Genomic DNA, 21299 nt, shown 5'->3' with positions numbered 1-21299 from the left:
ACTTGTTACAAAAACGAATTATTGCATTTGATGTTATGGACGAATCACACACCAGTTACAATATTATGTCTAGAATTTTAGATACAATTAAGGAGTTTAATTTGCTTAATAAGTTATTCACAATTTCCTTAGATAATGCTGCTAATAATAACAAATATATCAATTATATTAGGACCGAAATTCCTTTAGTTTTAGATGGAGTATTTTTACATATTAGATGTTGTGTTCACATAATTAATTTAACGGCTCAAAAAGAAATTTCACAAATAACTAATTTATTAGAACAAAGGTAATTAATTATCTACATTTGGCGGGTAAATATAGGTCTAGGTATAAGAAATTGTGTAAAGGAGATGAACTAAGACCGAAAAATGAGGTATCGATTGTTCTACAAGATGAAGTTCGACTTATAAATTACTTGTTGAATCAATTAAATATAAACCCATTATTATCACCTTATATAACGACGAACCATGGATGATAATGAATATTTCATCTGAATCGGGAACCTCAACTAGCGAACAACTCTAGAGCAAATAGTTAAAGTGTAATTTTTGTTAATGTTTTAATATTTATTTGATTTGTAATTTTTTTAATATTCGATGCGGTTTGGTCCCTTTTTTTAGAGGCGTCCTCTCACATTATTTGTAATTTTTTAAATTAATAAAATTTATAAGAGGTACTGTCCTTTTTTAATCAAAAACTTAAAATAATAAAATTAATCGATTAAAATTAAATTTATTTAATGTAATTGCTGATGTTGACTTCTTAAATTAAAATTGAAAAAAAAATCAAAACGAAAATATACATTACAGATGTGATTTGGATGGAGTAACACTATGTTACGTGGACGACCCCTGTCCAAACACTTAATTCAACCTCCAACCTGCCAAGCCCGCAGAGCTCAACCTGCACGGCTCGCAAGTCCAGTATCAGTTACGAGTCCGTGTGTGGCAGTTCGAACCCGGCCCGACCCGATTCGTTGAACTTGCGTGTCCGGTTCAGTATTCATTTTTCACGGATTCAACCTGTAATTAGTCCGGCCCGGATCGCCCTACCGGCTACCTCTAGCTGCAAGGTTCTGAACATATATGTATTATACACTTTGTTTCTTAGTTTCTTATATTCACAATTATATCTGGCCGCCTCTTTATAATGCAAAATCTTTCCCTACATGTTTAACATTGACGTATAATATTTTTTTTATAACTAGATAACATTATGATAATATATAATAGAATACACTTATTTTTGGCTTTTTAGAAAAATATACTCTAAGAAATAATATGTATATTACAAAAACGTACACAACAAGAAAAATGTAGAAACTTTTAGACCCCAATCTTTCCGGAATTAAGAATGCAAACACTTCTCCCATTAGATTGCCATAACAATTAATTTTATGATCACACCGACATTCCTAATATTGCTCAAGGTTTCCTCGTGAACTTGGCACTGGCTTTAGGACCGTAGCAGATAAATTAAAAAACTTTCTACAAACTAAATGTAATGAAGCCCAAACTGAATTTGGATGACTTCAAATTTTAAGAAAAATGCTATAGCCCCAAATATTTTTCCAAAAATTTCCCCAAATGCTGACATGTCAAGTGTGGATTTACTAAATTTCTTAATAATGATATGAACGCGTGCATACATAATACATATGCGCCCCAAATCAAAACACGCCACATATATGCCATGTCATTTGATAAAAAAATTGAGTAATGAATTTGGATACCTAGCCCTCCTCAAATTCTAATAATATATAATAATAAAGTTCTTATAATAAATCCATAAGTGGCCCAGAATTTAAACTACCACAACTCATGTTTCCCTTCTGGAAACTAGGTAGGTCCAAATAATCAGGCCTCATTAAATTGCTATAGACGCCCTTACCCTTCTACATATTGTATTTATAGAAATTAGAAGATGATAAGCTAACTAATTTTTACTATTACCAACTATATTGTTGACAATAATTAGCGTGATGCTCAACCACTACAAAACCAAAACCTTTTATTTTCTCCAACCAACAATGTTAACATGGAAAATGATTTACATGACTAACTTCAAGTATGCAAGCCAAGTAGACCCATGGATGAAGTGGACATCCACTTTAATCTTGCAAGATTTTAAAAGCACAAGATTAAGCACACTGATGCTGGAGAAAAAATTGAATATCAAACCAATTGATTAGTAATTACAAAGCAAACCTGGCCTAAGGAAACCTGCACCGCAGACACCACAAATCCACAACCATTTAAGAGCTTGCAGAAGTCAGCCCCCTGCATTTCATTCATCTCAGCTTGTGTGTGAATAATGGCCGGAAATACAGAACCGAGAACATTACGTGTAAATGACAGATCATAGTTTTGCTAAAAAAGAATCAAGTAAAGAACTCCAAAGTTGTAACGCTTTAGGAAGATGACGAAGAATGCAAAAGATTTTGGATGCTCGCCTAAATTTGCTACCAATCTAGCTTAGCAAAAGAAACAATGCGGCCATATTAATGGAAAAAATGTCGAGGGAAGTAAATATCGCTAAACCCTTGCAAGACAGTCTTTACTCTTTATAATCTACAAGCTAATTTTAATAGCCAAGCGCCTAGGATAGCAAAAGTCACGTAACCCTGAATAACAATGCATATCCGTCGACACACTTGGACAAGCTTAAAACTGAGTGTACCATGTAATGAAATGGAATCAGGGAAGGAACAGGGTTGAACAATGAAGGAAACAAATGGGCTTTTTTATTCACACCACAGGTACCTCCCGCAAAACGATACATAGTAAGCACAAGATGCTAGATTATTTCACACTAATTTATTTGAAATGGCTAGAATTAACTTCAAAAGAGAACTTATACAGAAGAACCATTGCTTTTCCATAATTACAATGGTCTCTCGAGGTTAATTTAACCAAAATACAATGCAAATTTGGAGGAGAGCGCAAGAAACAACCTGAAAAAGAAAAAAATCATTCCCATAGCACCCCCCAAAAGACTGCAGGAGAATTCATCGAACAAAACAATGCACAGGCCAAATCTCCCAAAATTTGCAGCACAGGTCAGAGGTAGAGCTGCTATCAGTCCATCACAAATTCACAGCAACATTCCTCAATAACCAAATGTCATGATGACAATCCATTGGAAACTAAAACGTGTAACAACTAACAACCATACCACTGGTTCTTCATATTGTGATCTTGCAAGAAATGTTTTCAACATCCCGAAAAACTGAATTTCACTGGAAACCTCCAACGCTTCCATATATGTAGTCAATGAAACTTAAAGAGTCCATTTCCCACTCAAACATAGTTACTAAAGTATCTGGTCCTCGTATTTCATGCTTAAGCTAAAACCATAGCAAGATATCGCAAACAAGTTAACCGGTAAACATCCTAATTCAGTAATTCAACAAATTGCACACTCCTAAAACCCTAAATTCCCTAAAATACTTCTCACACAACAAATTCATATAAATAGATAAACATATATATCGACACTGACTAAATTATTGAACATTCACCTAGAATCATCGTCTCTTCTACCGGATAACGAAGCCAACAAATTCAAATGCCCTTGCGAAATCGGAAGATAATTCCCAACCCTAGCCGCCGACGCCTCTCCTATTGTCTGTTGCTGCATAAACCTATTTTGCGACGGAACAACCATATCATGCGGAGCTCCAAAACTCCAAAGCTGACCGTAATCGGGTCGGGTCGGCAAAGTCCAAAACCCGCCACCACCCGACCCGACAACAGTAGAATTCAAGCTCTCATTCTTCTCACGCCCGTCCACGGCATCATCCTCTTCACGCACACGCTTACCAAGGAGGAACGGCGCCGTATTAATCAAATGTTGCTGAGCTGGCTTCTGGTCTAGTGAAGCTAATAGAGAAGAGTTAGTAGAGTTACGAAGAGAGACGGAGAGAGTGGAGAAGCTCGCCGGAGTTGTGCCGGTGCCGGTGGCGGCGATGATGGACGGCTCGGCTTGCCGGAGAAGCCACTCGATGGTCAGACCGTCCGATTTGTGACCGAGTTCGCGAGTGAGTTGAAAGACACGAGCGGCGCAGATGATCGGCATGCGGATACGACGGCCGCGGCCGTCGACTTTACTATGGCGGTCTTTGGCCGGAGGTTTTTTGGGAGGCGGTGTGGTGGTGGTTATGGCGGTGAGTGTGTCCGAGTTAGACATAGTAGAGAAGTGAGTTGAGAGAACGAGTTGAAAAAAAATTGGGGAAATTTTTTTAGAAAGAGCGAGAGAGAGGAAGAGAGAGAGAAAGGGTTTTAGGGAGAGAGAGAGAGAGAGAGAGAGAAATGATTGAGGAGGGAAGCAGGAGCTGGTGGAGACAGAAGAGAGAGCACATGGCTGGTGGGCTCCTATTTTCTGTATCCCCTGTTCATACACTCATACAGCTCATGCAAATTGTTGAAAAATGAAAACGTATGATAATAAAATTAGTTATTTTTATTTTAAAATGTTATAATAAACTTGTATTGTTTGTTTGTATTATAAACTGAAATAATAGAAATACTGATAATTAGTTTTTTTTTTAAGTTGTGCTGAAATTATAAAGATAAACATATTGATGATGTAGATAAATTAGTACGAGAGCCTGAGAGTTGATTGCTTTGACAGAGTTGATGTTGAATTTTCTGGTGTAATACATGTCATTTTGTTTACATAGACTCCATTCCATGCAACCCAGTGTTTCAAACTAAAGGTGTATATGTACTAGACTTGCGTTGGCCAAGGCCAGCAGCATTATCAGGAATGAACCTTGCCCAGAACCAATGTGCCTTCCACACTTTGTTCATCTCATCAATCGGTGCGTTCTTGGTTTCGGGGACAAAGAAGTATACGAAAATAGTCATTATGATCACGAATCCTCCGAAGAAGTAGAACAGCCCAAACTTCATGTGGCAAAGCAAGGTGAGAAAGACCTGGCCGATGATGAAGGTGAATAGCATGTTTACTGATACATTGATGGATTGACCAGCTGATCGGATCTCGAGTGGAAAGATCTCACTCGGTACTAGCCATGCCAATGGTCCCCAAGACCAAGCAAATCCGGCCACATATAAGCATATAAATGTTATAGTCACATTGCCTGCACTTCTGCTAAAATCGCCTTGCCCTGACGTTCCAAACTCTGCTGCTATCATGCTACCAACAACTAGCTGCAATTAAGAAGCCATCCATGTTATTTCAACTAGGTAGCATACAAACTTAACTTACTATATGTAGTTGTTAGTTCAAATGCAAACTAATTTAACCTGCAGTTCTAGACTTATTGTTTATACCACCATGAATGGTGCTTTTTAGTTTGATGGAATTTTGGAACATGAAGCTATGTATAGAGAGAAAGATCCTTGTAAGAATATCAACCTGGCAAATAATCATTTGGATTCCACCTTGAAGAAACAATATCCTTCGACCAAACTTGTCAACTGTGAAGAGTGACACCAATGTACTAAACATATTGACTAGGCCAGTGATTACAGCAGCCATGAGAGAGGCATCATCGCCAAATCCTAATGTCTTGAACAGAACCGGGGCATAAAACATGATCACATTAATGCCAGTAAGCTGCTGGAAAAATGCGATCAAGAGGGTTATGACTAGCTGAGGCCTGTATTGTGATCGAAGGATGTTTCCCCATGGATTAGTTACTAGTCTTGCAACTTCGCTTGCTTCCAGAAGATCTTCAAACTCATTGTTAACATCCTCAGTGCCTCGAATGTTTTGTAAAACTTGTCTTGCCTTGTCATTCTGGCCTCTCTGAATAAAGGAATTGGGAGTGTCTGGTAGAAAGATGGCTCCAATGGACATAATAAGTGCAGGAATAGCTGCTAAACCCAAGGACCATCTCCACCCATTGCGTTCCATCTTTGATAAACCATAGTTCAATAAGTTTGCAATCAATATTCCTGTTGTGATGGCCAGTTGAAAAGCAATATTGAGTGCTCCTCTTATATGTGGTGGTGCCATTTCGGATAGATAAAGCGGAACAGCCTGCACACATAAAAGGCCTTTTCAGTAAACTCATTCTTGTACAACATATGGTAGCACTAATGTACATACTATAAATGAAGTACATATACATACAAATGCAAACCTGGTTAGCAAATCCAACGCCAATGCCAAGCAATATGCGGCCAGCTATAAGCATCGCAACATTTTGGGCAAATCCGTTAAGTAAAGAGCCAGCAAGGAACATAATCCCTCCCCCAAACATAGTTACTTTCCGACCAAAAACTCTGCTAATTGTTGAGGCTATAAAGGAAGCCACAAGTGCTGCAAGGTAAAGCGAAGAGGTGAACAATGTGAGCAGCTGGCTATCAAATTTGCAGTACTGATTAGTATCACTGGTGACATCTTTGGACTTTCTGTACACTGATGGAAAAAACTTTGACAAAAATTCATCCATGGATGTTACTCCTCCTGCAACAAAAGATACAATTATGATTAATCATCTGATCATTCTATAATCTAAGAACAAAGCAGATTTTTCAATGTCATGAACATACCTGAAATACCGATATCATAACCGAACATGAGACCGCCGGTGGCTGCAACAATGCATGTGACAATCACGTAGGCGGTAACATGACTGTGATATTGTTTTCCACCAGAATCAGCAACAATTACTCCACCTGCCATTTTCTTGAGCAATATAGATAGCTAAGTCTTGATGTATATGTACACCTTAGGGCAAATATTTACAAATATTATACAAATAGTATTATACAAATATTTACAAATATTTGCTCTGTTCTTTTTGGTGTCTGCTGGGGCAATCAGTCTTCAGAATTGGTTGCAATGTCAAATGGTGTCGGCTGGAGTTTTATAGGCTTTATTAAGGATTCAACATTTTTAGATTTTGAGCTGTATTTGGAAAAGATCATCAGCTCTTTGTTAAATATAGGATTAGTATGAGTTGTGCATGCATATATCAAGGATTAACAAAATTAAAATTTGCCAGATATAGGATTTTATAGTTTACTTTGGCCTGCCATTACCCACCCTTATTTTAGAGGGGAAAAAATAACATAACAGATGAAATTTATTTATATGATGTAATTTTATGGGATAAAATTAGTAAAACTAATACAAGTCTTGAATCTAAAAAAAGTGCATAGATAGTTGTTCTCTTCCAAAAAAAAAATTCTAAAAATCACCTTTTATTATTTAAATACATGTTCGAACGTAGTTCATAAATGTTTGTTATAAAAATTACTAATTACTAATACTGCATTATAATTGGAGATCTTACTATTTATATAAGAACAATTATGTGGACTCAGGGTGAAGAAACAAGATCCTTCTACCAACCTTGTCAACTGCGAAAATTGGCAGTTTAACAACAATGTGCTGAGTAATTTAGGGCTAGTATCATACCAGTAAGCTGCTTAAAATTGAAATCAGGATTGCATTGCGATTGCAGGATGTTATTCTGAATGTTTTCCCCCGTGTTAGGATTTTGTGTTTTATATACAAGTTTAACGGAGTAACATCCCGAAATGAAAGAAAGAAGCGGCACTCATTCAAGCTAGGATTTGCTCAATAAACTCAGTTTTTCAGGTCAAATTTCAACATAGGATCGTATACACAGTACATTTTCATCATGTTTAGTATCATCCAAATCCAAGAGATCAATAGTTTTATAATTGTTTTTATATTATTTTTGTTGTAGCATGCCAATGAATGAAAGATTGAGAAGTGGAAAATACTTCACCAACAAGTTCTTCTATTTTGAGAAATAACTGAAAACTCAACTCCAAGTGTCTTTTTATTCGGGTTAAATATCAAAGTGGGTCACTCAGAATGACATATATCAGTTTAATCATTAAACTTAACGGAGTATCATTTGAATCACCAAAATTATAATAAATATCAAATAGATACCTCAAAATATGTGTTTGAGAATTAAAAATTATTTTATGGAGTTTTATATATTTTTCTTAAATCCTATTACAACCAAATGCAAATGTATGAATTCTAGTATTTTATATAATATAGTAAGATTTTTAAAAATGTATCTACTATTTATTTTTATTTTTGTTGTCATTTTATTTATTTAAATAAAAATAATTAGTAGATAAATTTTTAAAAATCTCACAATATCATCTAAAATACTATGAATTCATAACTTTTCATTTGGTTGTAATAAAATTTAAGAAAAATGTTTAGAACTCCATAAAATAATTTTTAATCCTCGAGCATATATTTTGAGGTATCTGTTTGATGTTTATTATGACTTTAGTGATCCAAATGATACATCGGTTTGATGATTAAACTGATACATATTTAACCCCTTTTTATTCCTTTTCTTAAGTCATTTTTTGACAAATTTAACACAAAACTCAACTCCAATACACTCCTAAACACTTCCTATATATTTAACACTTCCTACATATTCAAGATCTTCAAACATTTCCTCATTATTGAATAAACTCTAATGTTTGTTAAACTATTTTAATATTAAGTGATATCTTTTCCCTTCAAAAATGTAGTCATCATTTCCCTCTCCATCCATTATGTTAAACTCCTGCTATCGTGTATATGTTGTGCACATGGTCAAGACGGTTAATGTACTTGTTAATGTTATTACCGCTGCTCTTTGTTGTGGTAACACTACTGATTCTCCTGCTATTTATTTCAATGATTTTCGGTTATCCGTGATTAAGAAATATTCACCACTTGGTTGCCTGATTTTTTAGACTTAAGTTGTTTAGTCATAATATTTCTTGGAGTTTGCTCCAAGTAGTAGCTTGTGTAAAACTTGTAAGGCTGGAATACCGGATAACATTAAACTTGATGTTGTACTTGTAACAAAGAGACACGCCGATGTTTACTTATTCTTCTTTTTTGACTGAACGTAGATGTTTACCTAAACTAACCCCTCTCTGCAAGTTATTCCAGTCTTAAAATGTTGTTGCCTGTTACAATTGTTATAAGTTAAGGATAATATGTAGTACATATTATGTAGAAAATCCTCTTACCTACCATACACCGATGGTCCGAGCCAGGCCCCGCCATTAACAAGATCGTCCTCATTTCGATTTAAAAACTTAACAACGCAGATATTTACCAAGTTTGTCAAATATACGATCAGAAATATAATATGCAGTAGTTATACATGCATGATATGTTACTACAATAATGTTTAACAAACTTCAAACTTATCATAAGCAAATCAAAGTAATGAACATAGTTGGTTCAAACTAATCATAAGCAAATCAAAGTAATGAACATAGTTGGTTCAAACTAATCATAAGCAAATCAAAGTAATGTTGGTAGTAACAAAGTTTGAGATTCGTAGCCGGAAATAAGATCTATGACGGTGGTTCTTGTTAAATATGAAATTTTAGACAGGACAACAGGGGTTCGCGATATTGACTAGACGAGAAGTTAAGACGGGAGGAGTGAGCAGCTGTCCTAGACGACATCATCAGAAGTGAACACTTGAGAGCATGACTTAGTCCAGTGATTTCCGAGTTAATAGGAGGAAGAATAGGTAAGCATATCCCCATGATCAACAGCCATAATTCAAAATAGAGAAAAGTAAGGGGAAGTTGGAGAAAAAGAAGGAATGACCAAGTAGATAAAGTGAGGCTAAGGAAGGAGAAACAACAATTGCGATAACACAAGAACCAAGCAGCAATTTTCATTATTCCATAACAACATCAGCTCGAGTTCTTCACAAAAACATACATACATAACATCTGAAACCTTAACCTACAAGCACATGTGTAAACACCTTACTCTATGATGCTGTTAGATCTTGTACATTAGCTTAAATTCATTGTAAGCGATATCATTTATCTAGTGGATCATATTTTTGGTTGGGTACACAATCCCACCCGCAATTTTTTCCCGTTCACGGGTTTTCCGCGTCACCAATTTCTTGTGTCTTATTTACTTTTGTTGCATTAATTTAGTCACATTACTGTAAATATATTTCAATCTATCTTTAGCGTTTAACCTCAATAATTTTGGTCAAAACAATTGGCGCCGTCTGTGGAAAACTTGTTAAGGATTTGATTGACACATTACGATGGCAAACGGCGGAGAACAAGTTATGAACCAAGAAGGTGAAGCTGAAAACAACAAAGAGATGGCAACGACATTGAAACGATTGCAAGATGAAATGGAGAAGATGTGTTCTGAGAATGAAATATTGAAGAAAGAGCTGACTACGGCCAAATCAAGAACTAAGACTGCGATGAAGAAAACCATCACAAGCGTGATCAGGCGTTTGGACATGGATGGTGCAGAAGATTATGATCAACATGAAGGACCAACGAATGGAACAGATGATGTTATTGACATTTAAGACATGGAGGATGTGCCAAATAATGATGATGACATGGAAATGAGGCGTGATGAACAACAATACGATGATCATGATGATCGTCAAGGAGAAACTGACAGGAGAAGGTCACGACATAAGAGTACTAGATCCCAGATTCAAATCACAGAAGAATTTAAAAGAGAACTACAATAAGTGAGAAACTTGATTGAAAGGATTCCTGGTGTTCCAAAACCGTTAGAGAAGGCGACCCCAACAAGCTACGATGATTCTCCTTTTCATGACAACATTGCCTCGGTAGAAATACCAAAATGTTTCACGGTGCTGCAGATGAGACCATATGATGGAACTAGTGATCTCTTGGAACACATTGCACAATATAAACAACGAATGTTCACGGTGCCAATTACGCGTGATTTAAAGGAAGCTTGTATGTGCAAAGGTTTTTATTTTACACTATCAGGACCAGCTTTGCAATGGTCTGTGAACCTTCCACATGGAAGCATCAAGACGGTTGTCGATTTGGTAGACGCGTTCAACATGCAATTTGCAAGTAGACGGGTGTTCGAAAAAACTACCAGCGATTTATACAAAATTGTTCAATGAAGTAAGGAGCCATTGCGTGATTACTTGACGAGATTCAATAGAGAGAAAGTGACCATCACCAACTGTGACGTTCCTACAGCTATTGAAGCCTTCAGAAGGGGGTTGGAACGGGAATCTCCGTTGTATGAAGAGTTGACAAAATATCTGTAACACCCCCAAATCCGAGGTCGGGGATCCGGGTTATCACGAGTTCCATTTCCCCTAATAACACTCAATCTTAATAAGCAACCAACTACTGTGTACTGTGACCCAATAATATACACACACACCACAAGTTATAGTCTCAGAGATGAATACCAAAAAAATAACACAAGTCATTTTATTCCACAATTATAAGTCATTACACCTCAAAAGGGTTTCTGAATAACTTTACATATTCTTTGCCATTATTACAATTCATAAATATACATAAGTCTGGTACATCAAAAGTTGAAAGCCTAGCCTATTGATAGTTCCTACCTCAGCTACAACGACATCAACACCTACAGGAAATTGCGGAACATTTCCTATTCGCTCGCGAATTGGGAGCTTGGTCCTGTTCATCTTGTCTAGCTGTTGTTTTGTGATGAAAGAATAAAGTAAGGGCGAGTAACAAGCCCGCCAAATTAACATGTATAATAATTAACAATATATGAGCATTCTCATAATACTCATGAAAGTCTTGGTCAAGAAGAAATGAACCAAGTTTGATATTTTAATGCGACGAAGTCGTAAAATATTCAGTATATATATACATATATACTTTTCAAAATCTTTGAAATCATATGACATGTATAATATATACAGAGTTCCAGTTTATAACTGTATAAAAATATCGTTGCAAGGTGATCTCATATATCTAACCTGATCTCAACGTTTTTCTGAAAATCTTTGTCATGCATAAGATAATCATTAACTAGATATAAGTTGAAAAGATGAAGTTACAAGATACTCCAATATACTTATATCTTTTCCGAATACTACTCGAACTACCACCGTTCAAGCTATAATCAGTTTCAAAAGTTCATCACATAGATGAGACTACAAGATAAGACTTGAATAGATTCAATCTTTGAAATATCATTCAAAAGAAATGAAGTTACTGAAAGAGATGTGTCCTAAGTCCAATCATGTATGATGATTTAGGAATAACTTTTATGTAATCTGTTTTGATTTCAATTATATTAATAAAAGACTTATTTTGTTTTTATTGCGGGCTTTATCTATTTAAGTGTTTAAATAAGATATACCATAGTTTAGAGTAAAGCTTTTTATGGATTATGATGAGATCATAATAATGAGACCTAAAAGATGATAACTCTGAACTTAAATAGTTCCTGGTCGTAGGATTACTAACTGGTAATTAGTAATCCGCAAAGATCGGTACATACTATGTTTGCTTCATTATGAAGGATGTCTGTTCTCATAAACATTTGTGTGGTGACACTATAGCTAGTATGTAGGTGCTTATTATAGAATAAGTTCACTGAACATGACTCACACAGCTGAACAACTGATGGAGTTCACTCACGTGTCAGCAGATGTTCACATAGTGATAGTTGTACAAGTATTCTTAGACTTGAGGTCATCATAGTCATCTTGTGTACACTGAACTATACTTTGGTTTAGTTCTTAGTCTCCAGGGAAAATAATAAGGGCTCTACTAGGGTGTAGGAATTTGTACACGAAGATAGTGTATGATCAATAAAGGATCTACCCCTTCCAGTGAAGGAAGAGAATGTTCAATGCTGATCCACTTATGCTAGTTCAGGAATCTCTGGCCAGAGTGAATAAAATTAGAAGGGAGTTTCTAATTCACATTAATTAGAACTAAGCATAGTGAATGGGAAAGCATATGATTAAATAAGATAGGCTTTACACGAGTTCCATGCCTTGTATTTAATCATGACATTGCAGGGTAGAAGGAATTGATTGTACGGTAACTATACACTGAATAGGTTCTTGGTATTCTAAGCAGTGAATTCGTATCATCCGGATAGTCGCAATATGCTGAGAAGTATCCCTCACGATGTAGAATAAATATGATTAATTTATTAATTAATCATATTTTATGAATTAGAGAATTTATATAAATAATGATAAAATAGTTTTATTATTATTTATTTATACTACCGACTTAATATTGAACCTACAAGGTCACACCATAAAAGAGAATGATTTAATGGCAGAGGAATTAATTAATAATGGCTGGTAATTATTTATTTGTGAAATAAATAATTAATTAGCAAATTTAATAATTGATTAAATGAGATTTAATTAATTATAAATTAATTAAGAAAAAGTTCTTAATATTATTAATTAAGAATTTAACTTTTGGAAATTAAATCAAGTGAGATAATTATTTTCTAAAGTGTTTAAAAAAAGGATTAATGATTAAAAGGTGTTTTAATTATTAGTTAATTGGTTAATGAGAATAATCAATTAAAGGGTTAATAATAATAATATTTTATGGGAAAATTTTCAGCTGAAATTTTTGCCTATAAATATACTATTATAAACCCTATTTGCCTCAACCAAAGTAAAACCCTAATTTTCAAGAAGAAAAGAAAATGAGGTAACCCTAATTCTCTCAACATCTTCCTCCCTCCAATACTTCGATCTCTTGGTGGATACCGGTGTAGTGCTTCACACTTGAGGAGCAGCTGCTAGGGATCTCCGCTCATCATTTTTGGATCGCTTTTAAAGGTTAGTAATCGATCCCTCGATTTATTCACGAATTATATACGTTTATATGGGTTTTTATGCGTTTTAATTGTAATCCACGGTTCCGTGTATGCATAAATCCCAACAATTACGAGATACTTCATTGAGTCCAGATATATATATACACCTCTATATATATATATATCCCATACTTTCCTTGAAAACCTATGTTATGAAAATTATAAACAGAGTTATGATATCCAATGAATTTGGAAAGAAGAAAACATTGGCATAAACCTGACATCTTGCTGATCAGGCAAATATACCAATTAAGTCACCTTTTCTACTAGTAGATAGCTGAATCCCCCACTGGTCATCACCCTGTCCGCATTAGGACCTTATGCTAGACTGCCACTCAGCCACATACGCATTTATGGACTCCCACTGAGCCATTTACACTTTTATGGACTCCCACTGAGCCCATGTCGCCTATGCTGATGCATTTTTATTGGGCTTACTTTCCGAACATTGGGCAAGTAATCAAATTATTTTATAAAATTAGCAACTTCGTTGCGCCAAAAATACACCAGGGAGCCGGATCCCTTAGGGTTTGAGCGAGTATTTAAATCCCCTTCGCAAGGAAGATCTTAAATCTAAAAATGAGTTTTGGGATCCGCTCTAACTTTTAAAATCATTTTGAAGACTCGAAAACATTTTAAATAATGTTTAGAGTAATGATGATTTAATAGAATAAATCATTCCCGATATGTTAGAAAATATCTGAATATTATTATTTAAATAATATTCCCATAAGGATAATCTTTATAAATAATTGAAGTAGAAGTTTTAAAACTCATACTTGAAATGAATAATAAATAACAAAAGATATACTTATACGAAAGTACGATCTTTATTTGAATAATCGAAAATAAGTTTGATTATTATTCAAAACTATCGAATATACCTTATCCGATTAATAGTTATAGAAAATATATATATATATATTATACTCTGGAATATCGACTCCCGGTTTAGAAAAAATGTTCACCTTCGGGTCCCCTATATTAAGGGTATACGCAACTACTGCTTATTTCTAGCATAGGTATTATGCAGTTTATAAACAATCGAATCGATAACAAGATATCAAGATTATGAAATAGACATGCATATATATCATATCAACATGCTCCAATATATGGCAAAATTTGCTAATAACAATCATGCACTTATCACAAGATAATGCATATACATATATACATCACAACAACAGTTATACGGGTATAAAACTTGCCTGAGTGTTCCGGGGTAGACTTAAGCTTAGAGTGGGTCCAGTAACCTATGAACAAAAACATAATCCGGAATTAGACTACGGTCGCTTAAGAAACTAGTCAAAACTCACTCATACCCTAACGGTCGCTTACGGTCGCTTATACGCTTAACGATTTGCGTTAATCGCTTGCGTACCCTCGACTCCACCAATTTTAATAAATTAACCGTTACGAATTTTAAGGCGACTCTTTCACGAGTACTTTACCAACTGCCTAATCCACCTTATATAATTGTTTCGTGTTTCGATTAATCATTAAATGGTCTCAATTATAGTCTCAAAGTTACTCGAGGTTTCGGGGTTCGCTCGCGAAACGTCATTACTTAAAATGGTCATTTCTCATCGCTCGTAACTCGGATTTAAGAGAACGACATATCAAAACGAAGCTCGTACCATGAATTATCTAAACATGCAAAGGTAAGAAGCTTACAGTGAGTTCACGGGTCGTAAAGTTTCATGCAAAACAGTCTAAGAAAAATGAGCATTACGACGGCTATGTTTACGAGATTCCCAAAATAATTACCAATCTAAATCCTCATCAATTCACTCACAACCACCAACACAACAATATTCAACCATCATACTACAAACTCAGTCCCCAACTCCAAGTTTTACCAATTTATCCAACCAATCAAAGACCCAATATTCAAAACCAATACAAATCCACCAAAACTACTTATAATCAAAGATCAAGCCTTAATAATAACAATGCTTCAATAAAACTTAATGGAATCATGAAATCAAAGCTAGGGTTTGAAGTTTATACCTTCCTTAGATCCTTAAACCACTTACAAGAGATTGTGATCCTTAATATAGCCTTGATCTATGTTTATCATGTTCAAACTTGCAAAGGAGTTCAAGAAATGAGTTAGAACTTTTGGAGTTACAATTAGTCTGATTTAAAGAACTGTACATATGAGGGTTTTACCATGATTATTTGGACTAGACTTGTGAACAAGAGTTGTAGGCCATCTCAATACCTTTCCAACGAGCTATAGAACACAATATTTGAGTGAGTGTTGAAGGAGATATGGCAGTTTGAAGTTTCTGGTATTATTTTGGCCGAGAGCAAGCAGTTTGGAAATGGGGGGGGAGAAATGAAATGTTGCTTGGTTGATTTTTTTTGAAAAAATGCTTGGTTGAAAATTAACCTTTCAAAATATCTTTTCTTTTGCTTTAATAAAGTGATGATCTCACCTTGATTACATCATCACAAGGACACTTGTTCAATCCTTATGGTTGGATGTTGTCATCCTCCCCTAATCTCTTTGATTAGTGCTTAATTACTTGGTTAATGACCGCTTATCTGTTATACGGTTCGCTTAACTTTCATTTTTGTTCATCGTTTGAGGGATCATATCCAGGATCTTATTACTTGGGTCTTTCTCAATATTTTATATTCCTTTTATGATCCTCTCTTATTATTCTTGAATTTAAATCCTTTTAATCATGTTACCTTATACTCAATTCTTTCGGTATCTGATGGATTTTCGGGAAAACTCAAAGTGTCCGGATTCGAATTCTAACGACCTTTACATATGCTCATTTACTTTATGGAATACTAATACGATCTTAGAATTTCCATAATAGTACTCCTATATAGCGTGGTCTGATAATTTTCCTCAATCAGCATCATCAGCAAAAATTTACTATTCATCAGTGTTTCAAAAATTCCAAAAATTGGGGTTATTACAGTCTCCCCTCCTTAAAAGGATTCCGTCCCGGAATCAGATAGAAAATGAATAGGGTTACTTTCTTAGCGGTGCACTTTCTAACTCTCAAGTCAATTTTCCATATTGTAGTTCTACCACCAAACTTTGACTAGTTTGATAACCCTTCTCCTAAGCACTTGTTCCTTTTCGATATATAACCCTTTCTGGTTGCTCCATATAGGTTACGTCTGGTTGCATGTCTATGCGCTCATATGCCCCTATTTATCTAGCATCCGGATTACACTTCCTTAATATTGATACGTGGAACACGTTATGAACTTGCTACAGGTTCGAGGGTAGGGCTAGCTCATATGCTAACTTCCCAATACGTCTTAATATCTCCAAGGGTCCAATAAATCGTGGACTTAAACTTTCCTTTCTTTCCAACCCTCATCAATTCTTTTCAAGGGAATATTTTTAACAATACAAGGTTCCCTCCTTCATACCCTTTGTCCTTTCGGGCCATACCAGCATACTCCTCCAGTCGATTTTGGGCTTCTACTAGCTGTCCTTTAATTAGATCTACTATGTCCTTGGTTAATTGGACTATTTGGACCTGAGCATCTTGCGTTCTCCAACTTCATTCCGATACAATGGAGATCGACACTCTTTCTGTATAGGGCCTCGTAAGGCGACATTCCGACACTGTCATATCATCCATCATCGTAAGAAAACTCGATACGTGCTAAGTGATCATTCCAGATTCTTTCAAGTCTATCGCACAGACTTTCATCATAGCTTCTTGCGCTATAGGTTTTGCTTCTCAATACCCACTCTTTTCCCGTCCGTAATCGTTACTATCTTCCATTCCTAATACTATACCGGTTACACTTTAGTTCGTTATCATTCTATAAACTTTTAACAATTGCGTCAACCTTAGTATCACGAACGCGTTAGATTCGGAACACCATCGCACTGATACTACTTCCTTTCTAGCTGCTTCCATCTTCGAAAGCTTGATCCATCGTATAGAAGTAAAAGATTTTATTGAGAGATCACTATGATCATGAACACTTGTTACATCATATAGTTAGTATAGAAGGTGGCCAGCCTTTAGTACTTGACAAACAATTAAACAATAGATGGTATCCTACTAGGCTTCTATCACACAGATAGATAGTCATTCGGCAATACCTCCCCTTCTAGAAGGGTTGTTCTTCTCAGCTTATACAAAATGAAAAGGAGAGAAAAGAACGAATTTAAGAGCATTATATAAATAAATATACTGCCATAAAATATCTGGCTTGGAGTCTACCTCTGAACTATAGAGGTTTATCACAAGAGAACAAAACATATATATGTGTATATCTCAACATCAAGTATTATAGCATCGCAATTCATGTTCCTGAATCTTTTACTATTCCTTCCATCGTTCTCTGAACCCATGCTCTTGCTTGAGCTTATAAACAATCACCGTTGAAACTCCCTCGACAGCAAAAATCGAATCTGGGATTTCATTCTAGAGATCATCGTTACTAGAATCCATTGCTATACCGCAACCTTCTTCATATAGTAATACCACTCTTTATCGATAAGAAGGAATAAATATATCATAGGTAAATGTTCAGCTTAGTTGGTCTATCAATAATAACTTATACATCACCATGACTCGATTAGTGGTACTCAATCTCAACAGCCATTCCAATACAACTCTCACAGTTGTAATCGGCTCATTACTCGCAGAATCATTGCTGCATTACTATGGTCCACCGCTGACCTACTATAGTCATTCGTTTTCCATGAAATCTTAATATATAACCATACAGAGTCCATACCTACGGTATCAAATTCTTCTAAGGAGGTAACATGATCACCATTCATGATTCATGAAGAACACTCCTGAACTTGACGTACATATGACATGAAGCGGATACAATTGTAAAAGAGTTTCAATAAAAACAACGGTAGCAGGTTAATACCATTATTAACCATATGTCTTTATTGGGAGACATGAAGCTCAAAGGTTCATTTAGTCCTTTCGTAACATGGTCCTGGCTTATCTCAAGATAGGACCTTCTAAGATAGATAGCCCGCTCATGGCGATTACATGAATTAAATCTTTACCAAACTACTATTATGGTTGAGTATCGCACAATCATCAAAAGGAATTTCAATCTTTCACACTATAATACAACCTTCACGGCTTTAATCATCATCACTGTATTCCTCTGGAATGAGCGCCTATAATTGCTCTCTTACACTTTGAGTGTCGGCCACCTCATTGGCCTTTCCTGATAGTAATAGTTCCTTATAATCAATGTCTTTTGAACGACCACCAACTAAATTTTCTACCTCATTTCCAATCACTGCTTGTGTGCAAATGCTCTTCCTTAAGCTTTGGTGAGAAAAAAAATATCACCATTTTTCCATAAGTTATTACCTCGGTCTTTAGAGGTTAACATTGTCACGACTGACTCTCGATCATACTTAGGACGTCTCTTATCTTGGGTCCTTGTTTTCACCAATCTCGACCTTCATTGGGTCGATTTATACTTTCTTATGGTTTAACACGTGCCCACCTGGAATTATTATAATTACGTCATATTTCCTTTATCAAAATTTTTATTCTTCAGAGCTTTGAATATTACCTTTCTCCTTGTAAGACCTCTAAGGTTATCCTTGAATCATTCCTCCTATATTCCCTAGATGCAGGGCATATCAAAATACCATTTACTAATACTAGAACCATTGTCTATATACTTCTAAAAATTTCTCCACTGATCCTTAAAGGTTGTTGTTACCTTAATCTTTTCCATTCATAAAGGTTACCCACTTTTCTTTCCTGATTTGGTAATGATAACAGGGATGTTCTGGAAGATATTGGTCGTGTTCAATGTGAACTTTTTGGTTCTAACAATTCATTTATCTCCATTATTTATCTCAACTGTCATCTCAATGTTGGGATATCTTTTATACCTGACGTCTCCCTTTCTGGGTATCAAGCCACCGGTCTTACATACACTTCACATTCTTGAAGTTCACTTCCTTCATCCCATTTTCCTAATTTCTTGTTATCCTGTCTCCTCAGTCCATCCGTGTTTCCTTATTAATCCATCGGTCTATCTCAAAGTTTCATTGAATACTTTCAACTTAAAGGGGATTAATTATATGTATCGATTTCGTCTTCAAACCTTGACTTTATCTCATGATCCGTCACCATCGCGCTGATGATGACACACTTCTCTATATTTATTGCTAGGGTTTCTTAGGGTTTCACATACCTAACTCCCTTATCGCTTCTCAACTCTATTTCCTTTATATCCCTTTATACTCCTTGCCCCTTCAGTCTTTTATTTTCGTTTCTGTCGCAACCATTTCGTGAACCAACACAATATAAGCATTAATTTCAAACATCCCGTCATTCTGGATCCATGTCCTTCAGATGAACCTTGACGACTTTCACAACCTAGATTCATGATTCATCATACTCATCTGCCTTTGGTCTGGCTCTTAATCCTCTATACTATCTTCATTTATTTCCAAGCCTCTCACCAACGATGGCCTTTCTCTTTGGAATGTAAGTGAAAAAATAGTCTTTTGCGCTTTTATCAATCATTTAGATCTTAAATAATTCCTCTATTTCCTTTAATCGGGCTCTCGCCTCGACTGGGTCAACTTTTTCCTTGGAACTCTGAGAGCTTAGCGACTTAAAAGTCCTGAAAGAATTTCACACCACATTATTTCCTCAGGGTTGTGGTTGGGGTAAAAGTATAAGTTTTGTTTAGGCAGGTCCATGAATTGCCCCATAGGAGTACCGTCCTGGTTCTCCCTATCTTGCTCGACTTCTGTTTTCTCAGTATGAAATGTTTCATCCTACTCCCCATAATCGGGGTCATCTCATACGTTACAATCCTTGATTTCCACTTTATTATGTTATGGGTTTCTTTCTTGATGGCGACCTCCCCGACTATCACATTCAGGATTTGCCCTAAATCTTATTCCTCAAACTATGACTTTCATCTAAGATCTCATCTTTAAGCTCTTGAACATTGAAACTCAATTTCTGTCAGAATACCTCATTATTCCTTTATCATCTTTCTCGGTATTAATCTCTTCTCCCATCATTAGCTCTCTGCCTTCATTCATCACTTTTTCTTGGCACAATATGATCTTTTCCAATAATTCGGGCTGCATTACAATCTCAAACAGCTTTTCAGTACCGGCTCTGGTTACCTTCACTTCTATTTCCATATTCTCGAAATCTTTTATCAACTCTTCCGAAGACATTATCATCTTGAGTCTCCCCTTTCTACTAAGGGCGTCAGCCACCATATTGGATTTCCCTCGATGATAAATAATCTCATAATCGTAATCCTTGATTAGCTCTAACCACCTCCTCTGGTGCATGTTAAGCTCTATCTGCGTGAAAATATACTTGAGCTCTTATGGTTTGTGTAAATCTCGCACTTCTCTCCATATAAGTAGTGCCTCCAATCTTTAGGGAAAAACTATTTATGTGAGCCCAAGGTCATGGGTGGGATATCAAATTTTATATTCCCTTAATTGTCTTGACGCATACACGATTACCTTGTCGTGCTGTATAAGAACGCACCCTAATTCCTTGTGCGAAGCGTCATTACAAATCACAAAATCTATTTTTCCATCCGGTAGCGCCAACATAGGGGTCGTCACCAATACTTTCTTCAGTTCTTGGAAACTGTTCTCGCAATTCTCTGTCCATTCAAACTTCTCAGTC

At 35.7% G+C, this 21299-nt stretch overlaps 2 protein-coding genes across 2 annotated transcripts; both read right to left on the bottom strand.

Moving 5' to 3' along the window:
• Positions 1–2732: 2732 nt before the first annotated feature.
• On the bottom strand, positions 2733–4390 carry LOC141724791 (transcription factor TCP7-like). The gene has a single exon (XM_074527059.1). It carries the CDS (start codon positions 4192–4194, stop codon positions 3523–3525), a length of 672 nt encoding a protein of 223 aa, XP_074383160.1. The 5' UTR covers positions 4195–4390; the 3' UTR covers positions 2733–3522.
• A 250-nt stretch (positions 4391–4640) lies between these two features.
• Positions 4641–6827, bottom strand: LOC141724790 (sugar transport protein 10-like). Its single transcript, XM_074527058.1, has 4 exons — positions 6531–6827; positions 6119–6444; positions 5389–6015; positions 4641–5180 (listed from the first exon to the last, which is right to left on the bottom strand). The coding sequence occupies exons 1-4, from the start codon at positions 6661–6663 to the stop codon at positions 4713–4715; spliced, it is 1554 nt and encodes a 517-aa protein (XP_074383159.1). The 5' UTR covers positions 6664–6827; the 3' UTR covers positions 4641–4712.
• Positions 6828–21299: the final 14472 nt, after the last annotated feature.

This window comes from Apium graveolens, chromosome 5 (genome assembly GCF_009905375.1).
Source record: "Apium graveolens cultivar Ventura chromosome 5, ASM990537v1, whole genome shotgun sequence".
Classification (NCBI taxonomy): Eukaryota; Viridiplantae; Streptophyta; class Magnoliopsida; order Apiales; family Apiaceae; genus Apium; species Apium graveolens.
The sequence above is the reverse complement of the archived record's forward strand: the minus strand, read 5'-3'. Positions and strand labels throughout refer to the sequence as shown.

Bases quoted from the DNA above. Each gene is read 5' to 3' on its own strand.
- LOC141724790 (XM_074527058.1), bottom strand. From the start codon at position 6,663: ATGGCAGGTGGAGTAATTGTTGCTGATTCTGGTGGAAAACAATATCAC. The intron at 6,445-6,530 runs GTATGTTCATGA...CTTTTGTTGCAG, and splicing joins TTATGATATCGGTATTTCAG to GAGGAGTAACATCCATGGAT. The intron at 6,016-6,118 runs GTTTGCATTTGT...TTATGTGTGCAG, and splicing joins GCGTTGGATTTGCTAACCAG to GCTGTTCCGCTTTATCTATC.
- LOC141724791 (XM_074527059.1), bottom strand. From the start codon at position 4,194: ATGTCTAACTCGGACACACTCACCGCCATAACCACCACCACACCGCCT.